This window comes from Macrosteles quadrilineatus, unplaced genomic scaffold, assembly GCF_028750875.1.
Source record: "Macrosteles quadrilineatus isolate MER2022 unplaced genomic scaffold, UCM_ALF_1.0 Scaffold_1__1_contigs__length_201487025, whole genome shotgun sequence".
In the NCBI taxonomy this organism is placed as follows: domain Eukaryota; kingdom Metazoa; phylum Arthropoda; class Insecta; order Hemiptera; family Cicadellidae; genus Macrosteles; species Macrosteles quadrilineatus.
Genome location: NW_026542594.1, coordinates 56,096,368 through 56,118,134, shown reverse-complemented (window position 1 = coordinate 56,118,134; position 21,767 = coordinate 56,096,368). Strand labels below are relative to the sequence as shown.

Sequence of the window (21,767 nt, the reverse complement as noted above, 5' to 3'; positions counted from 1 at the left end):
TCACTTTCCTACAACAGTCAACAATACGTCTCGATAACGATACAGTAAGTTGAAATAAAGCATTGAATTAATCTATCGAATTGCAATAGTCGATAGTCAACAAGGGAGTCTCGTGACTAGTATAACAATGGCAGACGATTCTTGAAGATATTATAGAGTACAGTATCAGATTTAGTTTGAACTGCCATAAAAATATTTTATACCAAAATATAGAAATAACAAATTATTTTATACCAAAATATAGAAATACAACAAATAAAAATAACCTGTTGTAGCATAATATTTTTTCACAATTATCGGTATTGGTGTTTAGTTTTACAAACCGATAAGCAGGGGTGCCCAGAGGGGGGGACCGTGGCGCATTTGACCGTGGCGCATTTGCGCCACAGGAATTTTTGTGGGGGAACTTCTTTAGGGAGAATTTGGGGGGAATATTTTTTTGTTAGTTGTCATAATGAATGTAGAATTTTGTATAATCAGACTGAAAAACTTTTTCTAAGTAGCTCACTATCGACACCAACAACATTCTGCCATTCGTAATTAAGATTGCTTCTAAGAATGGTAAAACGCACCTTATCAGACAATCCTTAATTATGTACTAGTGTCGACTTTTTTTATTCTGTGTTCGCTGACTTTTACTTGCTACATATGTTTTGGTGGTTCTTTAACTCCACCATCGTCAGTCTTAGGCCTTTAAAAAGATCCACTTCTGGAGGTGTTGTCAGAATACGTTACAAACATTTAATACAAAACACAAAACGATTACAGATATGCCTATCAATGCACAAGAGTACATTGGCACGGGCAGGACTGGAAGAAAACTGAATCAGTTCAGGTTATGACGGACCGACGTGGTCTCTGGATTGTTGTCTGTTTTGTGCGTTTTCAACAGCTGATATTGGACTATTGTTGTAGTGACTGAGAAGAGTGTTGAAAATATAATGGGATTCATAATTAATTGAGTGTTTTCACTCAAAAATTGTGTGCTGTCCCTAGTTTTATTTATTTATATACCGGTATTCCAAACTCTTCCAAAGTATTTAATTAATTTCTTTTCACGCAGTAATGTAGAATTTCGAGACCATCATTTATATCCAGCATAAAAATTGGTTATTATTGTCAATAGTTTTGAATGGAAAACTCAATTATGAATCCCATTATATTTTCAACACTCTCCTCTGTCACTACAATTAGTCCTAACTATCTGTTGAAAACGCAGACGGCAATCCAGAGACCACGTCGGTCTGTCATAACCTGATTCAGTAGTTTACTTCCAGTCCTGCCCGCAGCAATGTCCTTGCATGAATTGATAGGCCTATCTGTTATCGTTTCGTGTTTTGTGTTAAATGTTTGTAACATATTCTGATGACACCTCCAGAAGTCGATCCTTTTGTAAGTCTGACGATGGTGTATGTTACATATGGAAGTCTAAATATGTTAAAGAACCGCCAAAACATATGTAGCAAGTAAAATACGACACTACCGTACATATATTATTAAGGATTGTCTGACAAGATGTGTTTCTACCACTATTAGTCATAAAAGGCAATCCTGGGGCTATCAAAATGAATAATAAGATTACTTCGTCGCAAAAACCTTTTGTGCTAGTGGCAATTAAGGTATTTTGTGTATTTTGCCCGGCGATTTATGTAGAAGGCAGCCTGGGAGTGGCGAGCAACAAGTCTGCCCTATTTCGTGACTCTCTGCCTATAATTTTGAAACCATATACCTTTTGTCAAAGTATTATTAATGCTCTTAAAGCTGTTTTGAATTCTTAAGCCCTGTAAAAATTAACGCCACCTAATACATTGTACAGTTACAATACTGTGTTGGAGTAGAGTAATTCACCGAGTATATTGAGCACATGTTGGCTGACAATAAGTACAGTTTCTGAATTGTAAATTGAAAAACTTCTAATTTGTCCGTTAGTTAGATATAATGATGTATTGTTAAATGACGTTTCCTATTAAACATTTAATATTGATTATCAGCAGGTTTGTTTTTCTTTACCTCAAGTTTACTAAATACTTGAAATGCTCGTTTTATGAGGTAAAGGGGAAATTGCCAGATACATTGGCAGGTGGAGGGTAGGTTTAAATAGACGGCAGCATAAATTGGGGGGGACTACTCCTTTGGCTTGGGGGGGGGGGGGTTGCGCCTCTGGGTTTGGGGGGGATGGGCACCTCTGCCGATAAGTTACTGCAAGGAACATCGATGCATCTGAATGACACAATCTCATTGGGTCTTGGCAGAAAGAAAAGATCAGTTCCACTTTAAACTCAGTGTTTCCAGATGGACGATGATTGTTGTACTTTTACAACTGTGGTATTGGCGTAAACAAACTATAAGTATAATTTATTTTCTAATCAGTTTACATAAACATGATTAAAATTAGTCAAACTATTAATTTTTTTACGAGATAAAAGCTACAGCAATTTTGTGATAATTTTACCGACATTCACCATAATGGTGTAATGATAAATATGGCAACGTCAGCCCTACAAAACAGCTGTTTGATGGGAAAACAAAGCAGAAGCAGAATGAGCCGACTGACTAAAGAAAGAGGAGAGAGTGAGAGAGAGAGAGAGCAGATATGGTGACAGCTGGCGTAACAACAAAATAATGGATTGAAGTGATTGAAGTTATGTCGATGTCAGTTTTGAATGTTTTTACTTTGAAGTGAATTTGTAGCTTAAAATAAAATTGATTTTGTTAGTGCAAGTTTAATAGAAAGTAAAATAAACATATTCTGTTTGTGATTTTGATTGTGCAATTTTCAATCTGGTGGCAGAAACATGACAACGACAGTTTGAATTGTAACTTAACCTAGAAAATGTGAGTTTATAAAGAAAGGCCAAATAGGCTATACCGGGCTACAGTGAAATGTGTTTTATTTTAAATTAAGTGTTTAATGTGATATTTTATTTCGAGATAATAGGCCTACTATGTTTTTGTTTGATATTTTCAGTCTGTCAGAGACGAGTGACTTGATCATTTTTATAAATGTACTGAGTGAAGAGGATAGCCCTAGTACCCATATCCTTCAAACTTAAGACAGATGAAGTGCTTATCTAAGTGATTATTTTTAAATACCTAATTGCATATTTATGTTTTTAACTTGTGATACAATATGTAGTTTGATATTAGTTTTCTGTTTCATAAATAAATTTATTTTTTTAAATTCTGTTTCTTATTTGAATTGAAATTAATTCTTAGAGATACCTTATTTAGTTAGTTAGGTTGATTATCATGTTAGTGAGGAGGAATTAAAGGCAAGAAAAAATAAAACACACAAGAACAAGTTATGTGTAGGCCTAAATAATTTAATGCTGCAGCCAACAAGTAGTCTAGGCCAAATTTTGTATTAGGCCTAAGGCAGGAGGTACTAATAATTAGTAACCATATAACTTAGAAAATTTGGTATAAGTACTTAAACTACCTATTTAGGCCTAGGCAGGGTTTAGGCTAGGATGAAATTTGTTTCAGCAAAATGCTTCAAACTCTCTGCAAAGACAAAAACTAAGTTAACTTAACTGTAGAAAAAATATTATTCAATAACTTGAACATTTAAAACAAACAATGTGAACTTAACTTAGCATTTTTAAGTTGTGAAAAGCAAGATGCTAAAAATACTACCACAGCTTAAACCCTGGGCCTAGGCCTACTTAACGTGCAACTACTCGACTCGACTCGATACTCAAGTTTTTACTCAAATACTCGACTCGACTCGAATTGAAAAATCACTACTCGCCCACCCCTAATAAATAACGCATATTGTTTTCTTTTAACAAAAAGTTGCTTACAGTGTGATATGTGATCGACTCCTGCCATATTATGAATAGCTTTTTTTAAGCAAAAGGGTAATAGCAAGAGGACGGTAATTGGTTATTTTTAAAGAATCATTATTTTTATAAAGAGGAATAACTAACTTTAGCAAATTTTTAATTTAGAAGGAAATAATCCTCTAACAATAGATGAGTTAATTAAATGCACAACAAAATGTACAACATAAATGTCCAACAAAATGTTGTACTTACATTTTGCAAATATATTGTCTTCAACATTCCAAACAGCACTTTTGTCTCTCAGATTTGGATTACAAGAAACTTCTGACTGTTCATAGGCCCTGGAACAAAATAAAATTGTCACTCATCCATCCTTAACATAGCAGTTAGGGATTAAGCCTCCGTAATTGTAACTGACAAAGGGATGGTGAGAACAAGGCAGTGCAGAACTAGTAGCATTAAACCACTATACTAATTGTAACAGACAAAGGGATGGTGAGAATAAGACAGTGCAGCACTAGTAGCATTAAACAACTGTACTAAGTGTAACAGACAAAGGGATTTTGAGAATAAGGCAGTGCAGAACTACAGTAGAACTCCAATTATCCGAACTCCAATTAACCGAATCGCTGATTATCGGAATCGCTTATTTCAACAATTTTAATAATGTAAAGCTACAGTAATAATAAGGTTTGGAAAATATCAAAGAATTGTTATTAAGAACAAGTTTAGAACACTTGTGCTTAGAGCATTGTATACTGTAAAAATGTTCTGATTTAATTTATTATTAATTAAAAATTCATTTAGTACCGGAAATGAGGATTTTTCTTGGAAATTTTTCCCGGAATTCCTGTAAAACTCCGATTATCCGAATTTTTGATTATCCGAATGGGGTCTGGTCCCAATTGATTCGGATAATCGGAGTTCTACTGTAGTAGCATTAAACAACTGTACTAATTGTAACAGACAAAGGGATGGTGAGAATAAGGCAGTGCAGAACTAGTAGCATTAAACAACTATACTAATTGTAACAGACAAAGGGATGTTGAGAATAAGGCAGTGCAGAACTAGTAACATTAAACAACTCTACTAATTGTAACTGACAAAGGTATGTTGAGAATAAGGCAGTGCAGAACTAGTAGCATTAAACAACTATACTAATTGTAACTGACAAAGGGATGTTGAGAATAAGGCAGTGCAGTACTAGTAGCATTAAACAACTATACTAATTGTATCAGACAAAGGGATGTTGAGAATAAGGCAGTGCAGAACTAGTAGCATTAAACAACTATACTAATTGTAACAGACAAAGGGATGTTGAGAATAAGGCAGTGCAGAACTAGTAGCATTAAACAACTATTCTAATTGTAACAGACAAAGGGATGTTGAGAATAAGGCAGTGCAGTACTAGTAGCATTAAACAACTATACTAATTGTAACAGACAAAGGGATGTCGAGAATAAGGCAGTGCAGTACTAGTAGCATTAAACAACTATACTAATTGTAACAGACAAAGGGATGTTGAGAATAAGGCAGTGCAGCACTAGTAGCATTAAACAACTATACTAATTGTAACAGACAAAGGGATGGTGAGAATAAGGCAGTGCAGAACTAGTAGCATTAAACAACTATACTAATTGTAACAGACAAAGGGATGATGAGAACAAGGCAGTGCAGAACTAGTAGCATTAAAAAACTATACTAATTGTAACATACAAAGGGATGGTGAGAATAAGACAGTGCAGCACTAGTAGCATTAAACAACTGTACTAAGTGTAACAGACAAAGGGATGGTGAGAACAAGGCAGTGCAGAACTAGTAGCATTAAACAACTATACTAATTGTAACAGACAAAGGGATGTTGAGAATAAGGCAGTGCAGAACTAGTAGCATTAAACAACTATACTAATTGTAACAGACAAAGGGATGTTGAGAATAAGGCAGTGCAGAACTAGTAGCATTAAACAATTATACTAATTGTAACAGACAAAGGGATGTTGAGAATAAGGCAGTGCAGAACTAGTAGCATTAAACAACTATACTAATTGTAACAGACAAAGGGATGTTGAGAATAAGGCAGTGCAGTACTAGTAGCATTAAACAACTATACTAATTGTAACAGACAAAGGGATGTTGAGAATAAGGCAGTGCAGAACTAGTAGCATTAAACAACTATACTAATTGTAACAGACAAAGGGATGTTGAGAATAAGGCAGTGCAGTACTAGTAGCATTAAACAACTATACTAATTGTAACAGACAAAGGGATGTTGAGAATAAGGCAGTGCAGAACTAGTAGCATTAAACAACTATACTAATTGTAACAGACAAAGGGATGTTGAGAATAAGGCAGTGCAGAACTAGTAGCATTAAACAACTATACTAATTGTAACAGACAAAGGGATGTTGAGAATAAGGCAGTGCAGAACTAGTAGCATTAAACAACTATACTAATTGTAACAGACAAAGGGATGTTGAGAATAAGGCAGTGCAGAACTAGTAGCATTAAACAACTATACTAATTGTAACTGACAAAGGGATGTTGAGAATAAGGCAGTGCAGAACTAGTAGCATTAAACAACTATACTAATTGTAACAGACAAAGGGATGTTGAGAATAAGGCAGTGCAGTACTAGTAGCATTAAACAACTATACTAATTGTAACAGACAAAGGGATGTTGAGAATAAGACAGTGCAGAACTAGTAGCATTAAACAACTATACTAATTGTAACAGACAAAGGGATGTTGAGAATAAGACAGTGCAGTACTAGTAGCATTAAACAACTATACTAATTGTAACAGACAAAGGGATGTTGAGAATAAGGCAGTGCAGAACTAGTAGCATTAAACAACTATACTAATTGTAACAGACAAAGGGATGTTGAGAATAAGGCAGTGCAGAACTAGTAGCATTAAACAACTATACTAATTGTAACTGACAAAGGGATGTTGAGAATAAGGCAGTGCAGAACTAGTAGCATTAAACAACTATACTAATTGTAACAGGCAAAGGGATGTTGAGAATAAGGCAGTGCAGTACTAGTAGCATTAAACAACTATACTAATTGTAACAGACAAAGGGATGTTGAGAATAAGACAGTGCAGAACTAGTAGCATTAAACAACTATACTAATTGTAACAGGCAAAGGGATGTTGAGAATAAGGCAGTGCAGTACTAGTAGCATTAAACAACTATACTAATTGTAACAGGCAAAGGGATGTTGAGAATAAGGCAGTGCAGTACTAGTAGCATTAAACAACTATACTAATTGTAACAGACAAAGGGATGGTGAGAATAAGGCAGTGCAGTACTAGTAGCATTAAACAACTATACTAATTGTAACAGACAAAGGGATGTTGAGAATAAGACAGTGCAGAACTAGTAGCATTAAACAACTATACTAATTGTAACAGACAAAGGGATGTTGAGAATAAGGCAGTGCAGAACTAGTAGCATTAAACAACTATTCTAATTGTAACAGACAAAGGGATGTTTAGAATAAGACAGTGCAGTACTAGTAGCATTAAACAACTATACTAATTGTAACAGACAAAGGGATGTTGAGAATAAGACAGTGCAGTACTAGTAGCATTAAACAACTGTACTAAGTGTAACGGACAAAGTTATGGTGAGAATAAGACAGTGCAGTACTAGTAGCATTAAACAACTGTACTAATTGTAACAGACAAAGGGATGGTGAGAATAAGTCAGTGCAGAACTAGTAGCATTAAACAACTGTACTAATTGTAACAGACAAAGGGATGGTGAGAATAAGTCAGTGCAGAACTAGTAGCATTAAACAACTGTACTAATTGTAACAGACAAAGGGATGGTGAGAATAAGTCAGTGCAGAACTAGTAGCATTAAACAACTGTACTAATTGTAACAGACAAAGGGATGCTGAGAATAAGTCAGTGCAGCACTAGTAGCATTAAACAACTGTACTAATTGTAACAGACAAAGGGATGGTGAGAATAAGACAGTGCAGTACTAGTAGCATTAAACAACTGTACTAATTGTAACAGACAAAGGGATGGTGAGAATAAGTCAGTGCAGAACTAGTAGCATTAAACAACTGTACTAATTGTAACAGACAAAGGGATGGTGAGAATAAGACAGTGCAGTACTAGTAGCATTAAACAACTGTACTAAGTGTAACGGACAAAGTTATGGTGAGAATAAGACAGTGCAGTACTAGTAGCATTAAACAACTGTACTAATTGTAACGGACAATGGGATGGTGACAATAAGACAGTGCAGTACTAGTAGCATTAAACATCTATACTTTGGCAGGAGCCCTATGGACTCTGAAGAATTAAGCGACCCTTTGCCAATGCACGCTCACTCACCATTATGGGCACAATGGGAACTGCCCTATCATCCGTCACAGTGGTGTGTGACTCTTATTATGCTTGTGTACTCAAATACTGAAACTTTGAATATTTGTTGTTTATAACAATAATTTTGTACTAAAATGAAAATAAATAAAAATTTTCAGAAAATAGAGTCTAAACATGATATTATTATAGCGATTTTAAGAGTAAATAATCACCCATTTTCTTTCCAGTTTCATATACTCATCAATATTGATAATTTTTATGATTAAAAATTCTGAGGCACTAGGCCTATACATAATATTATATTACAATTTAAAAGTAGTCAATTCATAAGATATCACCAAACGAAGCTATCGATCGATAAGTTACATCCCCAGTCAGGGTGTCTAATTTATTTCCATTTAAAAATTGAAGACCAATTTCAGACTTTTCAAGACTAATTCCAGATTTTCCAAGAATAGTTTTTTTCAAAAATTAGTGATGTGTTGATACCAAAATGTATCGATTCTCAATTCTTGATACCGATACAAAATTTTATAAATTAACAAAATTTTCAAATTCTACACCAACCCCTGTCTTTGGTAATAGGGTTTTTTTCAAGTAAAGAAAAAATGCAGCAATGGAAAAATCCAACTAGCCAAATTGGATTTTTTGAATGATGAAAATCTTCCACGACGATGATGATGTGTAGACATCATCATAGTCTCCCGCGGTCTTGGAGATGTCATCGTCGTCGTCTGCAATTGCGGCCAAATCATGAACATTTCCTGCGGCCGTGTAGACATCGCATCATCGTCTCCTGCGGTCACAGAAACGTCATCGTCATCTCCCGCGGTCTCGGAAACGTCATCGTCGTTGACCGCGATCGCCGCTAAATTATGAATATTTCCCGCGGCCGAGTAGAAATCATCATTGACTCCCGCAGTAAAGCCTAGTTTACACTAGCATGTAGCAGTGGCGTCACTTTTACTGGATTCAAAGTGGCGCAAAAAATGTAATGTGTAAACCTCAAATGACGCGCCACTTTTAGTGGAGAGGTGCAGTGACGCGCCATTGGGAGTGACGCCACTAATATTTGTTCCGACATATATTAGTGGCGTCAGTAGCGGTGAGGCGCCATCTGTTTTGACGCGTCACTTCTAGTGGTCCGTGTAAACCGCGGCTCCACTTTTAGTTGCAGACGTTTAGCTCCAGTTCCACTGACAGTGTTCCTGTAAACAACGTGTTTGTGTTCGTGAGTGTGTTTGTGATAAAAAAGAAGTTTCTGCTATCATGGTGGAGTTAGAATTTAATCAGGTATTATTAGGTAGTGATGCTGTCGAAGATGAGAGAAATCAAAGACAAAGATAAGGAAGAATAAAAATCCGAAAGGGAAGAAAAATCAAATTGGGGAAGAAGTGAATTGGGGAAGAAGTGAATTGGGGAAGAATTATAAGAGGTCGAACAAAACTACCACTTGTATGGAAGAAACCTACTGATGACGTCTTAGTTGCGCCAGTAACAGTGGCATGACCAACAAATTCATTTTTGTTTGTAAACTCTAGTGGCATAACACTAAAACTTGCGCGGTTCAAGTGACGCCACTGCTACATGCTAGTGTAAACTAGGCTTAATGGAAACGTCATCATTGTCGTCCGTGAATGCCGAAAAATCGTGAACATTTCCCGCGGTTGTGTAGACATCATCGTCGTCTACCCCGGTCACAGAAACGTCATCCTCGTCGTCCGCAATTGCGGCAAAAATAATAAACATTTCCCACGACCGTGTAGACATGTGTAGCATGTGTAGACATCATCATTGACTCCCACGGCCATGGAAATGTCATCGTCGTTGTCTGCGATCGCGGCAAAATTATGAAAATTCCCGACTTTGATATCTTTTTCCTTATCTTATCTTATCTAACAGGGGCAGGTCGAGACCTTAAGCACTTCATCCAAAATCAAATTATTGCGCACCCCAGACAATTGTTTTCTTATTGACCTTACAAGTTAAGGCGTAGTGGGACTGCCTTGCTTCTGTGTCAATGTTGGGTAGGAGAAATGATCTTACGTTCTGCTGGGTGCCAGGACACTCAGATAATGAAGCTGCAGACAGATTGGCAAACACTGCCTCTGCGACAACCATGATAGGCCCACAACCCTTCTGTGGCATCTCAGGAAACAGCGCATGTTCTTCGATTGCATGATGGGCCAAAGAAAAGCACCGCCAACGCTGGGTCGACACTCCCCTTCTTAGGGTCAGCAAGCTCATGCTGTTTAGGCCTTATAAGAAGGTTGCCTCTGACCTCTTGAGACTTGACAGACGAAGAATCAAACTAATTGTAGAACTGATAACTAGCAAACGTTTGAAAACGTGATTTTTCAAACTTTAGGGCCTATGCGCGACCGGAAAATGTTACCGATTTTGATAATTTTTTTTCTTTTTTGTTTTATGTATGATTCGCAACTTTTCCGCACTAATAGAACTTTAAAAAAAAATCCATTTTTTTCAGCCCACCCTACTGTAGGCACTGTGATAGGTCAGAAGAGACAGCCAATCACGTATCTTTGATTGTAACGAGCTCTCTGATGCTAGAATGATAACTTTTGTTAATCTGGCTAGAGGAAGATATCTTCCCGAGGATGAACTTATTGGGAAGCTACAGGCATTCATTGGAAGCCTTAACTTTTATATCAAAATAAATACTAAATCCCGACTTTTCAAGACCATTTTGAAATTCAATACTAATTCCCGACACCCTGCCAGTACTAAATCATAGCAAATAAAACAGTAGTACCTATTTACTTCCCTTGACAGCGTTGTATTTTCGTCGTTATATGTTGTTTCTCTCCGACTGGACTGAACTGAAGCAGCTGTAGTGAGTGTGCAAATGGTTAATTGTTTATGTTTTGTTTTGTTGTTGTTGATTGCTGTGCAAGCGTAGTGAGTTGTTAAAAAATGGGTTATGATCTCCTACGAACTCCATGACTTTTATGTGATTCTTCAAATAATTTAAGTGAATTCGTAAGATTACAAAACAAATCTTCAATTTTAAACTAGAAAAGATGTGCAATGTTTTGCTGTATGATTTCAGCTCTGATTCGTAGTTCTCCGGGCTCAGGCCAAACCGTGTGCACGTTTCCATTATATTGTGTTATTGATTTAATCATTATTTTACAATTGTATTTCATTGACACATCAGAAGCAACTAATATACGACTCCAACGGAAGGAAAACTAAGATATAAAACAAAAAACACTGTTAATTTTAAGTAACATAAAATTGATAATTTTAAAAACATAGGCCTATTTCGAATATTTGTCATTTTATATATGGTTTTTTTATTGTAGTCTAAATTAGGGGCTATGGCCCCTATAGGCCACTAGTCACTAATATAAATAAAAACATAATGAGCTTACCACTTTGGCAATTGTTTGCCGCTAGTAGTGAGAATACAATGTTGCAGGAAGTGGACAAATCTCAGTTTACTGGTAACAGTGTGAATGACTTCTCCTTCAACTCCACCCACAACTTGAACCATCCATACATCGTTGGCATCCCCTGTACCATTCTGTAATTTACGTGAGAAAATTGATTCCATATAACTATCCAATAAAACTAATAGATTATCTAACTTTAAAACATTAAAACCTAACAATCCAGGGGAACTTATAGGATATATATTTTAAGTATGTATATGTAAGTATGTACTAATGTATTTTTTTTATTACATTGTCAAAAATATTAACCACAGTTTGTCTATTATCGTACGTTGTTGGGTTCTAAAAAGCAGATTTTAAGAGTTTAATCTGTCACTTAAAATGACATAAATATACTATGCTGAAATTTGTTTTGTGTTGATTGGTGAGGATTTTAATCAAGTAATTTAAAACTTAAAAAAAACTTACTTGTGTTGGAAAATGGTACCTGATGGCGAACTACTTTACTGTATTAATACTTTACTTTGAAATGGTGACCATACGAAGGTAGGTATTTTAAGCCAAGTATGAATGGAATGATCTTACGTTCTGCTGGGTGCCAGGACACTCAGATATTAACCACCAGTAACTTAGGAGTCATCCTCACCAGTGATAATGATGAAGAGCTAGAAATTCAAAATAGATTAAACCTAGCACAAAAAAGTTTTTCGGCCTGTCACAAGTTACTGACTTCAAAAATAATATCCCACACCACCAAACTCAGGATTTATAAGACAATCATCAGACCAGTTCTCCTGTATGGTTCAGAAAATTGGATCTTAAGCAAGAAATCAGAAAGGAAAGCTATTGTATTTGAGAACAAGATTTTGAGGAAAGTGTACGGACCAATTTTTGAGGATGGACAATGGAGATCGAGACATAATTGGGAACTTAGAGAATTATTTAAGGATCCGGATATTGTCGCTGAGGTACGGAGCAGAAGACTGAGATGGGCAGGGCATATTCTAAGAAAAGATGACAACTCCCTATCAAAGAACATCTTGAGGAATAACCCAGAAGGTAGAAGACCCCTTGGAAGACCGAAACTTAGATGGTTCGACCAAGTGGAGAAAGACCTGAGGAAGCTAGGGAGAAGGAAGGAAGATGCAAGAAGCAGAGACCTATGGAGGCAGTGTGTTGGGGAGGCCAAGTACCATCTAGGGTACCAGTGGCCACAGCAGTAAGTAAGTAAGTATGAATGGAGATGAGTGTAGGATGAGTGGCGCGATCTTGTAGTCTTGTTAGTGACTGAGGCCGACATATTCGATATTCCTTAGACACAGCTGGTTAATTAATAGCCCATTACAGCAAATGTCAACTAAGGGAACTACAGTTTATAGTGGAATCCGAACCACAATTTTACCTTGTAATTAACAAATTGGTCTAATTATCAGGGTAGTACTGCGGATAGTCACAGGGTGTCTACTACATTCTGGATAAAAAATTCATGGACAATTCCCGTACATTTAAGGACACTTTGCCGTAACCTTTGTCGGTGTCATTAGGCGTACCGAATAATTTTCCTGATTTGTCAAACTGTATTAATCTTGTTATTCACTGTAGTTGTACCAGAGAGAAAAGTAAATAGTAATAGATAAGAGTTAAAAATTACAAAATAGAAATTTATTGAAAGTAAACAAACATAGGCCTACCTATACTTTAGGTAAAGCTTTTATAGTGTAACGGAGAAACGCAATCATTGCCTCCTGCGATAGCGACAAATATCTCCATCCGTCACGTAAACTTCAAAACATAGCTTATCCGATCCAGGCGGATTAATTTGGCATGATTCGCCCACGTTGCGTAACGTTTTCGCACAACGTTAGGTTCTCAACTTTTGAAAAAAAATCTTGAATGCATATTGTTACTCAATTCTTAGTACAAAATCAAGGTATGGTAAGCGGCTATTAATAAGCAATAAGCACAGAGTAAGATTATTGTATTTTCATTTGTAAAGTTAATATCGACACATAGCAATCATTAGTTGTTTATCTTAGGCTCAATTACATTTTCTTAATATATTTTACAGCTCTTTCAAGAATCAAAATACCCAGGCCTAAACCTAATTATTTAGGAGGGCGTATATAAACTGAGTAACAAACAATGAGGTTATAATAGCAGCAAAGTTACTATCATCATTATAGTTCATAAGATTTTGTTTGCTTAAAGCATACAACTCAATAAATAAATATATGGGAAACAAAAAACATTGAAACCTGAATAGCCAACCAACAATATAAGACAAAGATACAGAAAATGCAATGACATAATTTGAAACCAAGCAGGCCTACATAGTGATAAAACATTAATGCAAACAACAATGCTTGTGGTTTTGTCAATTGAAAGATAAAATGTCCATAAAAAGGGGTAAACTTACAAAATAAGACTGTAGATTATTTACATGTTTAATATGAAACCATAAACAGTTTTATGGCACTAGGCACTGGCCGCGGCAAATTGAATCTTCAAGCCGAAAGTACAAGTAAGAAGTGAAATTTAACAGCCATTATAAAGCTACGGTATTATTTTCATGATAAAATAGGTTTGGGATCTAATAATAATTACCCTAGTAATAAAAAAAGAAGTTGTAAAGGAATAAAAGTGATACAACTTTTAAGAGCTAGCTGCTGAGTCAACAGTTCTTGGAAGTACTTGACTTGACACTTGATTGTCGTGATAAAATATTAATGGGTTTGAGATTGTTAATGGGATTTTTATTGCATAATTACTCTAGTAATAAATTATGAAAATGTAAACAAACATCTGATAAACCTTTTATGTGCTCCTAACCAACTAGCGATCAATAAAATTATGGCCCATTAAAAATTTAAGGACATTGTCTGGCATTTAAGGACAATTCCCGTACATTTCATGGCCAGTAAAAATTTAAGAACAATTCCCTGTTTTCCCGGATTTCCCGGTTGGTAGACACCCTGGAGTGCTCACTAGTGCGGACGTTAATCCACACCAGGGAGTATCACATCCACAGTGCATGCCTACGAGTATCCACAATTCGTGGCCTCCTAGTAGCTGGATTACTGGACGACGCCACCCTCCCAGTCCTAAATAGATGTTAAGAAGATGTAAATTTTTAAATAATTAAATTAAATCCATTATTAAGTGAGAAGAATATTGCTTGGTTACATTTTAGAAAAAAGTCATAAAGTACAAGACATGGTGTCACTGACCTCGCCGTAGCCTGTGACTTGGAAGTGTTTCTTGGTGACAGGCGCAGGTTCTCTATGAGAATGCAGGTTCCGCCGTGTCACAACGTGTTCCAGCCTGACTAGATCCCCATGCTTCAGCAATTCTACATCTTCCTCGCCCACTTCTACATCCGAGTTGTACTTCTTTATCAACCATTTGTTGTTCTCGTCCTTGTGAGTGTATGTGGTTACCTGTAATATGAGGGTGGGTCTTATAGAGAATTTGTAAACAATGGCTCAATAACATAAATTGTATTTGTAATATATATTATTAATACATCAAGAATCAGCAAGATAATATTTTAGTTAGTTGTGGTGGCTGCACTGTATATGGAGATGACGTTGCGTCCCCACTACTGACGTTCGCCCTCAGTCCTGCGTCATACGTTTAACAGGTTAGTTGACTTAATTTGATAGTGCCGGGTCCTTTCAATATAATTGAGCATTTCATAGTACTAAATATTAGTTACTTAAGTATTAGTTATGGTATGAAATTATAAATTTATTTGTGATAGATGATTATTCTTGTGAGGCCATATCTACAGGAAAAAGTCTGTTGGCCTAAATTAAGATGGTATGACCAAGTCAAGAACGATGTGATCCAGTGAGGAGGGACGATAAGAATGGCGGAGGATAGAGAAGAGTGGAGGAGGATAATCTACGAGGCAAAAAATCAACTGAGATTTGTGACGCCCCATGAAGTAAGATAGACAAGTAAGTAAGTAAGTTGATCATTCTTTGAAACTGTTTTAAACAATTCAGATATTTTTCTAAATAACTAATAAAGCTTATGTCTGGCAATGTCGAAAATTCTGAAATAAATAATTCAAATATTAAATTTGTAAATTTACTAAACAGATAAAAAGGCTTGCTGGATACTTTTTGTGTTATTTGCCTTTAGGCTGTGTTTACTTGAGCCAGTAGGTGGACAGGTTACCTCAGGTAACCCTTGCTGTAGCAGCCAACCTAGGTACTTGTTCAACCTAATATTATTTAAATAGATTTAATTGAAAATCCAATCACACAAATGGAAATTTGCTAAGTCTGCAGGTTTGCTGCGGCGGGTGTATTTGGGATTCAGATCAGCTGTACGTTATTTAATTCAGGATTTCTAAGAGTGAACTGTGAGAAAAACCAAGGGTTACTTTTTGTGTGAGCCTCTGAAGGGCTTTCTATCTCAAATTTTAAATAAACGGTATCAGCAAACTAACACATAGGTACTTTCATTAGCTTGTCAACAACCTTTATTTTGGGTAAGCGTTGGGAAAAATATGATATTTCATAGGAAAATCACAAAAGTCGCAATAAATTTTGAACCGTATTTGTTACAGCAATGGGGGGTTACACTATTTTGTTTAGAATTATAAGGACAAATTAACTTTAATCAAAACCGGCTTTTTTCATAAAATCCGAATTTGTATACCATGTAGATGACAGTACAAATTTCTCTTATTAAAAAGAACCTTTTAATATAATTTGATGGCCTTTTTGAACGTTGCATTTGCCTGTCCACATAGGCTTGGTACCTGTGTGTGAACTTATTCATCAAATCAAGGGGAGAGCCAGTACAGTGAACTTATCCAGCAAAGTAAGGGGTGAGCCAGTAAAGCTATCTTTCCCAGCAAAGCAAGGGGTGAGCCAGTAGAGCTATCTTTACCAGAAAAGCAAGGGGTGAGCCAGTACAGTGAACTTATCTAGCTAGGAAAGGGGTGAGCCAGTACAGTGTACTTATCCAGCTAGGAAAGGGGTGAGCCAGTACAGTGGACTTATCCAGCAAAGGAAGGGGTGAACCAGTACAGTGAACTTATCCAGCTAAGAAATGGGGGAGCCTGTACAGTGAACTTATTCAGCTAAGAAAGGGGTGGGCCAGTACAGTGAACTTATCCAGCTAAGAATTGGGGAGCCAGTACAGTGAACTTATCCAGCTAAGAAAGGGGTGAGCCAATAAAGTGAACTTATCCAGCTAAGAAATGGGGGAGCCAGTACAGTGAACTTATCCAGCTAAGAAATGGGGGAGCCAGTACAGTGAACTTATCCAGCTAAGAAATGGGGGAGCCAGTACAGTGAACTTATCCAGCTAAGAAATGGGGGAGCCAGTACAGTTAACTTATCCAGCTAGGAAAGGGGCGAGCCAGAAGAGTAAAAGACAACGAATAATAGCCTAGTAAAATAATTATCAGTCAGCTGATATGACATGTACCACTGACCTGTTGTTGTCTCGCTCCCATCCCCTCTGGGTAAAGGTGCCAGTGGGAGTGCAGATACCCACCCCCTGTACGGTGGTTCTTCAATGTAACTACGGCTCCGTATGCCACATCTGTACACCACAACAGTTTGTATTGACACAGTTAGCTCTACAAAATTATCAAGGCCCTTGGTATCACTTTCCAGTTCAAGTATAAGTTATTACAAGCTGTTGGCCAGTCCTATGTATGGGAAACGAGAAGTCAATTTAAAACTGAATATAATTGAGAACACATAAAGACAAATTTTGGCAGTTGTAGTGGGGAAAATCATCTTGTAAACAAATTGTACGGGACCACCTATTTCTTTCATCCGATTAAAGGCTTATAAGATATGCATTTTAAACCCGATGATTTAACTATTAAATAGCAATTGAGTCAATTTTAAAAGCCTTGAAGTAAGATTGGCGGCCGATTCACACACACTGGTTTTGAGTACAGTAGCTACAAACTAACTTCCACTTTATACTATCACTTACAGTTTATCTTATCTCCGTGGCCACTGAAACCTTATAAGGATTCTAGCCTCCTATTCTCTTCTATCCCCTGTCTCTTCTAATGTAAATCCTACTCTGGAGATTTCTTTCATATAATTGGTCTTGGTCTTCCAAGTGATCTACTATCTTGTGGTACTCTTTGGAATAAGTACACTTTTAAAAGTTGATGTGTCTTCTCTTCACCACGCATAGCCTGCCCATCCGAGCCTTTTACCTTTGGAAAGTACCCCTATATCTGGGTGTTTATACATTTCTATTACTCTCTGTTCTTTCCTATCTCAACCTCCATTATCTTGAACTGGTCCGTATGTTTTCTCTGCACTACTCTATTCTCAAACCCAGCGATAAGGTTTTTTTGTTCTTCGGTCAGTGCCAGGTTTCTCAACCATAAGTACTACTGGGATAGTCATGATATGGTATGAATCAATTTTGGTTCCTTATTCTTACTTTGTGGTTGGTACACCATGTGATCGAAGAAGAACAAGACATTCGAAAACTACCCTGAGACACAAATTTAAAAATCGGATTTGAAATATTTTCGGGAGCCGGTTTTCAAAGGATGCATTGCACGACGTCTTAGTGCCACTATGTCCAAAAGTACTGTACAGTAACTACAATAAACATAGTCTTTCTACAAGCTCTGAAAGTCATGGGATTGGTCGTCGTGCAACGGTGCACTTTACACTCTTTAAAAAAGTAGCAGTTGCATGACGTCCAATAGCTCAGCGCTGTCCCACGACGTCTAGAGCACACTGTGAGTATTGTTTTGCCGTCTGTAGTACATGCTAACCTAACCTTACCTAACTTAACCTAATCTAATCTTGCTCCATATGCAGGAGCTCTGGACGTTGTGCAACAGCGTTGAGCTATTGAACGATGTGCAACAGCGTAGAGCTAGGCCGGGCGCACACCAGATGCGGCACGGCGCGACGTTTTGCCTTAAGGCGCCTAGGTTTATATTATTTCAAGTTTATTATTATTTCAGGTTTATATTTTTTCTCTATCAGGCATGGCAAGGCGCGGCGAGAACGTTTCGACGTGCCGTGCTGTATTAGGTGTGCGGCCGGCCCTATTGGACGTCGTGCAACTGGCAGTAGTAGTCATTTTGTACGTTCTAGGACAGAGGAGGGAGGAGTGTAGACCACGTGGGTTGAGGTAGGTAACCTCACTTTGCCTAACCTAACCTAACCTTACAGGCAGAGACTGATCCTCTGATTTGGACGACTTTACAGAAACGACAACAGCTTTTGAATCTCATTTTATATAGGACCACCAATAGGTTCTCAACTGCACAAAAATGGCGCCGATTGCATCATTCGGTGCTCATGTTTTCACTAGAGGATTTGTATGAAGATGCAGTATTTCGATCTCAATGTATACTGACACGCCATTTGAAACTCACGTTCTAGGACAGAGGAGGGAGGAGTGTAGACCACGTGGGTTGAGGTAGGTCGGGAAGGGAGGTGTGTCCATGACGTCACATGTAAACAGAGGATGATCTTACAGACAGAGACTGATCCTCTGATTTGGATGACAATTTTTTTTTGTGTAGATATAAAGAACGTTAAATCAGTTCTCATTTGGTATACTTGTCGTATAATAATATCTCACGGCTGAGATCGAAAACGACAATAGCTTTTGAATCTCATTTTATATAGGACCACCAATAGGTTCTCAACTGCACAAAAATGACGCCGATTGCAACGTTAAATCAGTTCTCATTTGGTATACTTGTCGTATAATAGGATCTCACGGTTGAGATCGAAAACGACAACAGCTTTTGAATCTCATTTTATATAGGACCACCAATAGGTTCTCAACTGCACAAAAATGGCGTCGATTGCATCATTCGGTGCTCATGTTTTCACTAGAGGATTTGTATGAAGATGTAGTATTTCGATCTCAATGTATACTGACACGCCATTTGAAACTCATTGTTTTCATGTTGATTTTTACGTGTCTTCTGAGTGACTCAGCACGTGGTTCCGACCACGCCAATCCTTCGGAGGCGAAAAAATATTTTTTTGTGTTTTTCAGTTATTTTGCGTATTTTATTTCTGTTATATTAGTTTATTGTTGTAAACTCGATCTGACCATGGCTTTTGGGTATCAAAGCAAGTTTTTCGTTGACACCGTTGTTGTAGTTTTTAATCATGACGTCTGTCAAAACGTTGTTGTACCTGCATGGGAGATACAATTTTCTTAGATTGCCACAAGGGTCTTCTTCGACAGTAGCAGTTACCGAGGGACCGTATCTCGTCACGACTCGCTGCAACTCCACTATTCTGTAGGGATGCTCATGTCGCAGCTCTTCGATTTTAGTGTATTTGGGTGCTTGGCACGCGTTAAGCAAATCTACCAATTGTGCCATGTCTCTCACTTATATAAATGCGCAGTTACATTACCTTGATTATGTTCCTTGATATGTCGTAGGCAAACGCGTTTTCAGAGACTACGATGACATATGCGGTAGTGCCTGAATCAGCTGATGGTGATGCGATTGCGTTTGTGAAATCGAATTCTATTTGAATGTCACTTCTAGAACGGTCTGTATTCATCGGATGAAGATGTGTGTCGACAACACACAGTGGGTAGTGTGAAATAAACTCGCTTGGGTCAATGATCATTGAGCTGTCATCGAAATTCACCTTACGATATCTCATGAATTGCTCGTAAATCACTCTCCAACGTCCCTCGAGGATTGCAGCGTTTTGTAGTTCTTGAGGGTAACGTTGACCATTTATTTTAACTGCAAAGTTTTTTATATTTTCGCTGTCAAATTGCGCTGGGTTCTTTTTCTGATCATTCGTGCGGTTAGTTTGAAAGCACATGATTACGAATCTAGGGTTGTATACGTTTCTATAAACGTTTGTAATGTCGAATGTGTACGTAGATCCGAACACACCCTTTTTGTCAATACATTGCCACTGATAATAGTTGTAGACCAACTCGTCTTTTTCACTAAGTTTTGTTAGACCATCGATTAGTTGGATTTTGCTAGTTGACGTATATTCCACTATGGGAACTCTGAGAACGAAGGAAGTGATTTTCACTTTGCCGTCCTCAGGATCGGTAGCTGCGGCAGCGGTTCCTTTCCAATGGTATAGAGCGTCGTTATCTTCAGCTCTTGTGAATACAATCTCGAATCCACCTTTGTACATGGGGTATCGCATGTGGTCAAAGAACCCTAACCCGAGATGCGCTAAGGTTCCAATTGCTTCGAACTTGCCACCACCAAGCGAGTATCTTGATGCGAACCCACAGTTTTGCAAAGCGGGTTTCATCGATTGAGGATAGTTTAGAATACTTTTGATAGTGCTTGTAATTCCCGGATGATCGACCACATCGATTGTTGTGTTGTGTTTTTTCAGTTCGATTCTTGTAAATAGGTATGGTATGAAATTGTCAATAAGGGCTATAGTGGCAGTCGCATCATATGCTTTACCATCGGATTTTTTTACTACCTCGCCGCAGATGTGATATTGAATTGCCGAGTCGTAAAACGTGTCTCCGTGATCGAGTTTGAAGATTGTGTAATTGTTTGGTGTGTTGAAATTCAACTCGGATATCGGCATAACAGCTCGGTACTCGCTTTTCACCACTCCGGTGGAGAAACGTTCATACAGTGCTTCCATTGTCTACAATAACTTAATAACACACAAGAAAAAAAAGTATAAGCTAATTATTTTTATTTATTTTTTTAACTACATGTTATATATAGACTTACTCATCGAACTCCTCTTCCATGTAAGCTTTGTGATCATCCAAAAACTGTTGCGAAACGATCTGGAATTTTTTAATGTATTCCCAATCGACTTTGTTTGCGTAGTCGTGTATGAACGACTCGGAAAGTATTTGGTGCTTGCTGACAGCAAACCACGCATGCTCAAAGTTTGGTGCCATCTCACGAAGGAAGCTCTCACTGAATTTTTGCCTCTTCAGAATAGGACCCCAGTCAACACGATGAAAGTAAATACGTAGCATATCGATGGAGAAATCATAGTGAACTGACAACAGGTCCCAGTTGAGGTACCTATCGAACTTCATAACGAGCTCGTCGTTGAGTACACCGTTCGGTGCCTTCGGTTCGCGGGACAAGATTCGCCAAGCGTTGTCCATGCTGTTCACTTATATATACCCATTTTTTTCCTACAGGGATATGAACACGCGGATGTACCTAAACCCATCCCTAGTTTACGTTTCAACCACATCGCACCCGTGGTCGCGAGGGCTACGCTCC

The 21,767-nt window shown here is 37.5% G+C and overlaps 1 protein-coding gene across 2 annotated transcripts in view; it reads right to left on the bottom strand.

Moving 5' to 3' along the window:
- Positions 1-21,767, bottom strand: part of LOC128983149 (protein O-mannosyl-transferase 2) — a 196,600-nt gene that overhangs the window by 44,068 nt on the left and 130,765 nt on the right. For both annotated transcript variants that reach the window (XM_054402324.1, XM_054402325.1), the window contains exons 10-13: positions 16,995-17,104; positions 14,770-14,979; positions 11,522-11,673; positions 4,038-4,126 (exon numbers count right to left, since the gene is read on the bottom strand). In XM_054402324.1, coding sequence (XP_054258299.1) covers positions 4,038-4,126; positions 11,522-11,673; positions 14,770-14,979; positions 16,995-17,104 — 561 coding nt within the window. The remainder of the gene's footprint in view (positions 1-4,037; positions 4,127-11,521; positions 11,674-14,769; positions 14,980-16,994; positions 17,105-21,767) is intronic.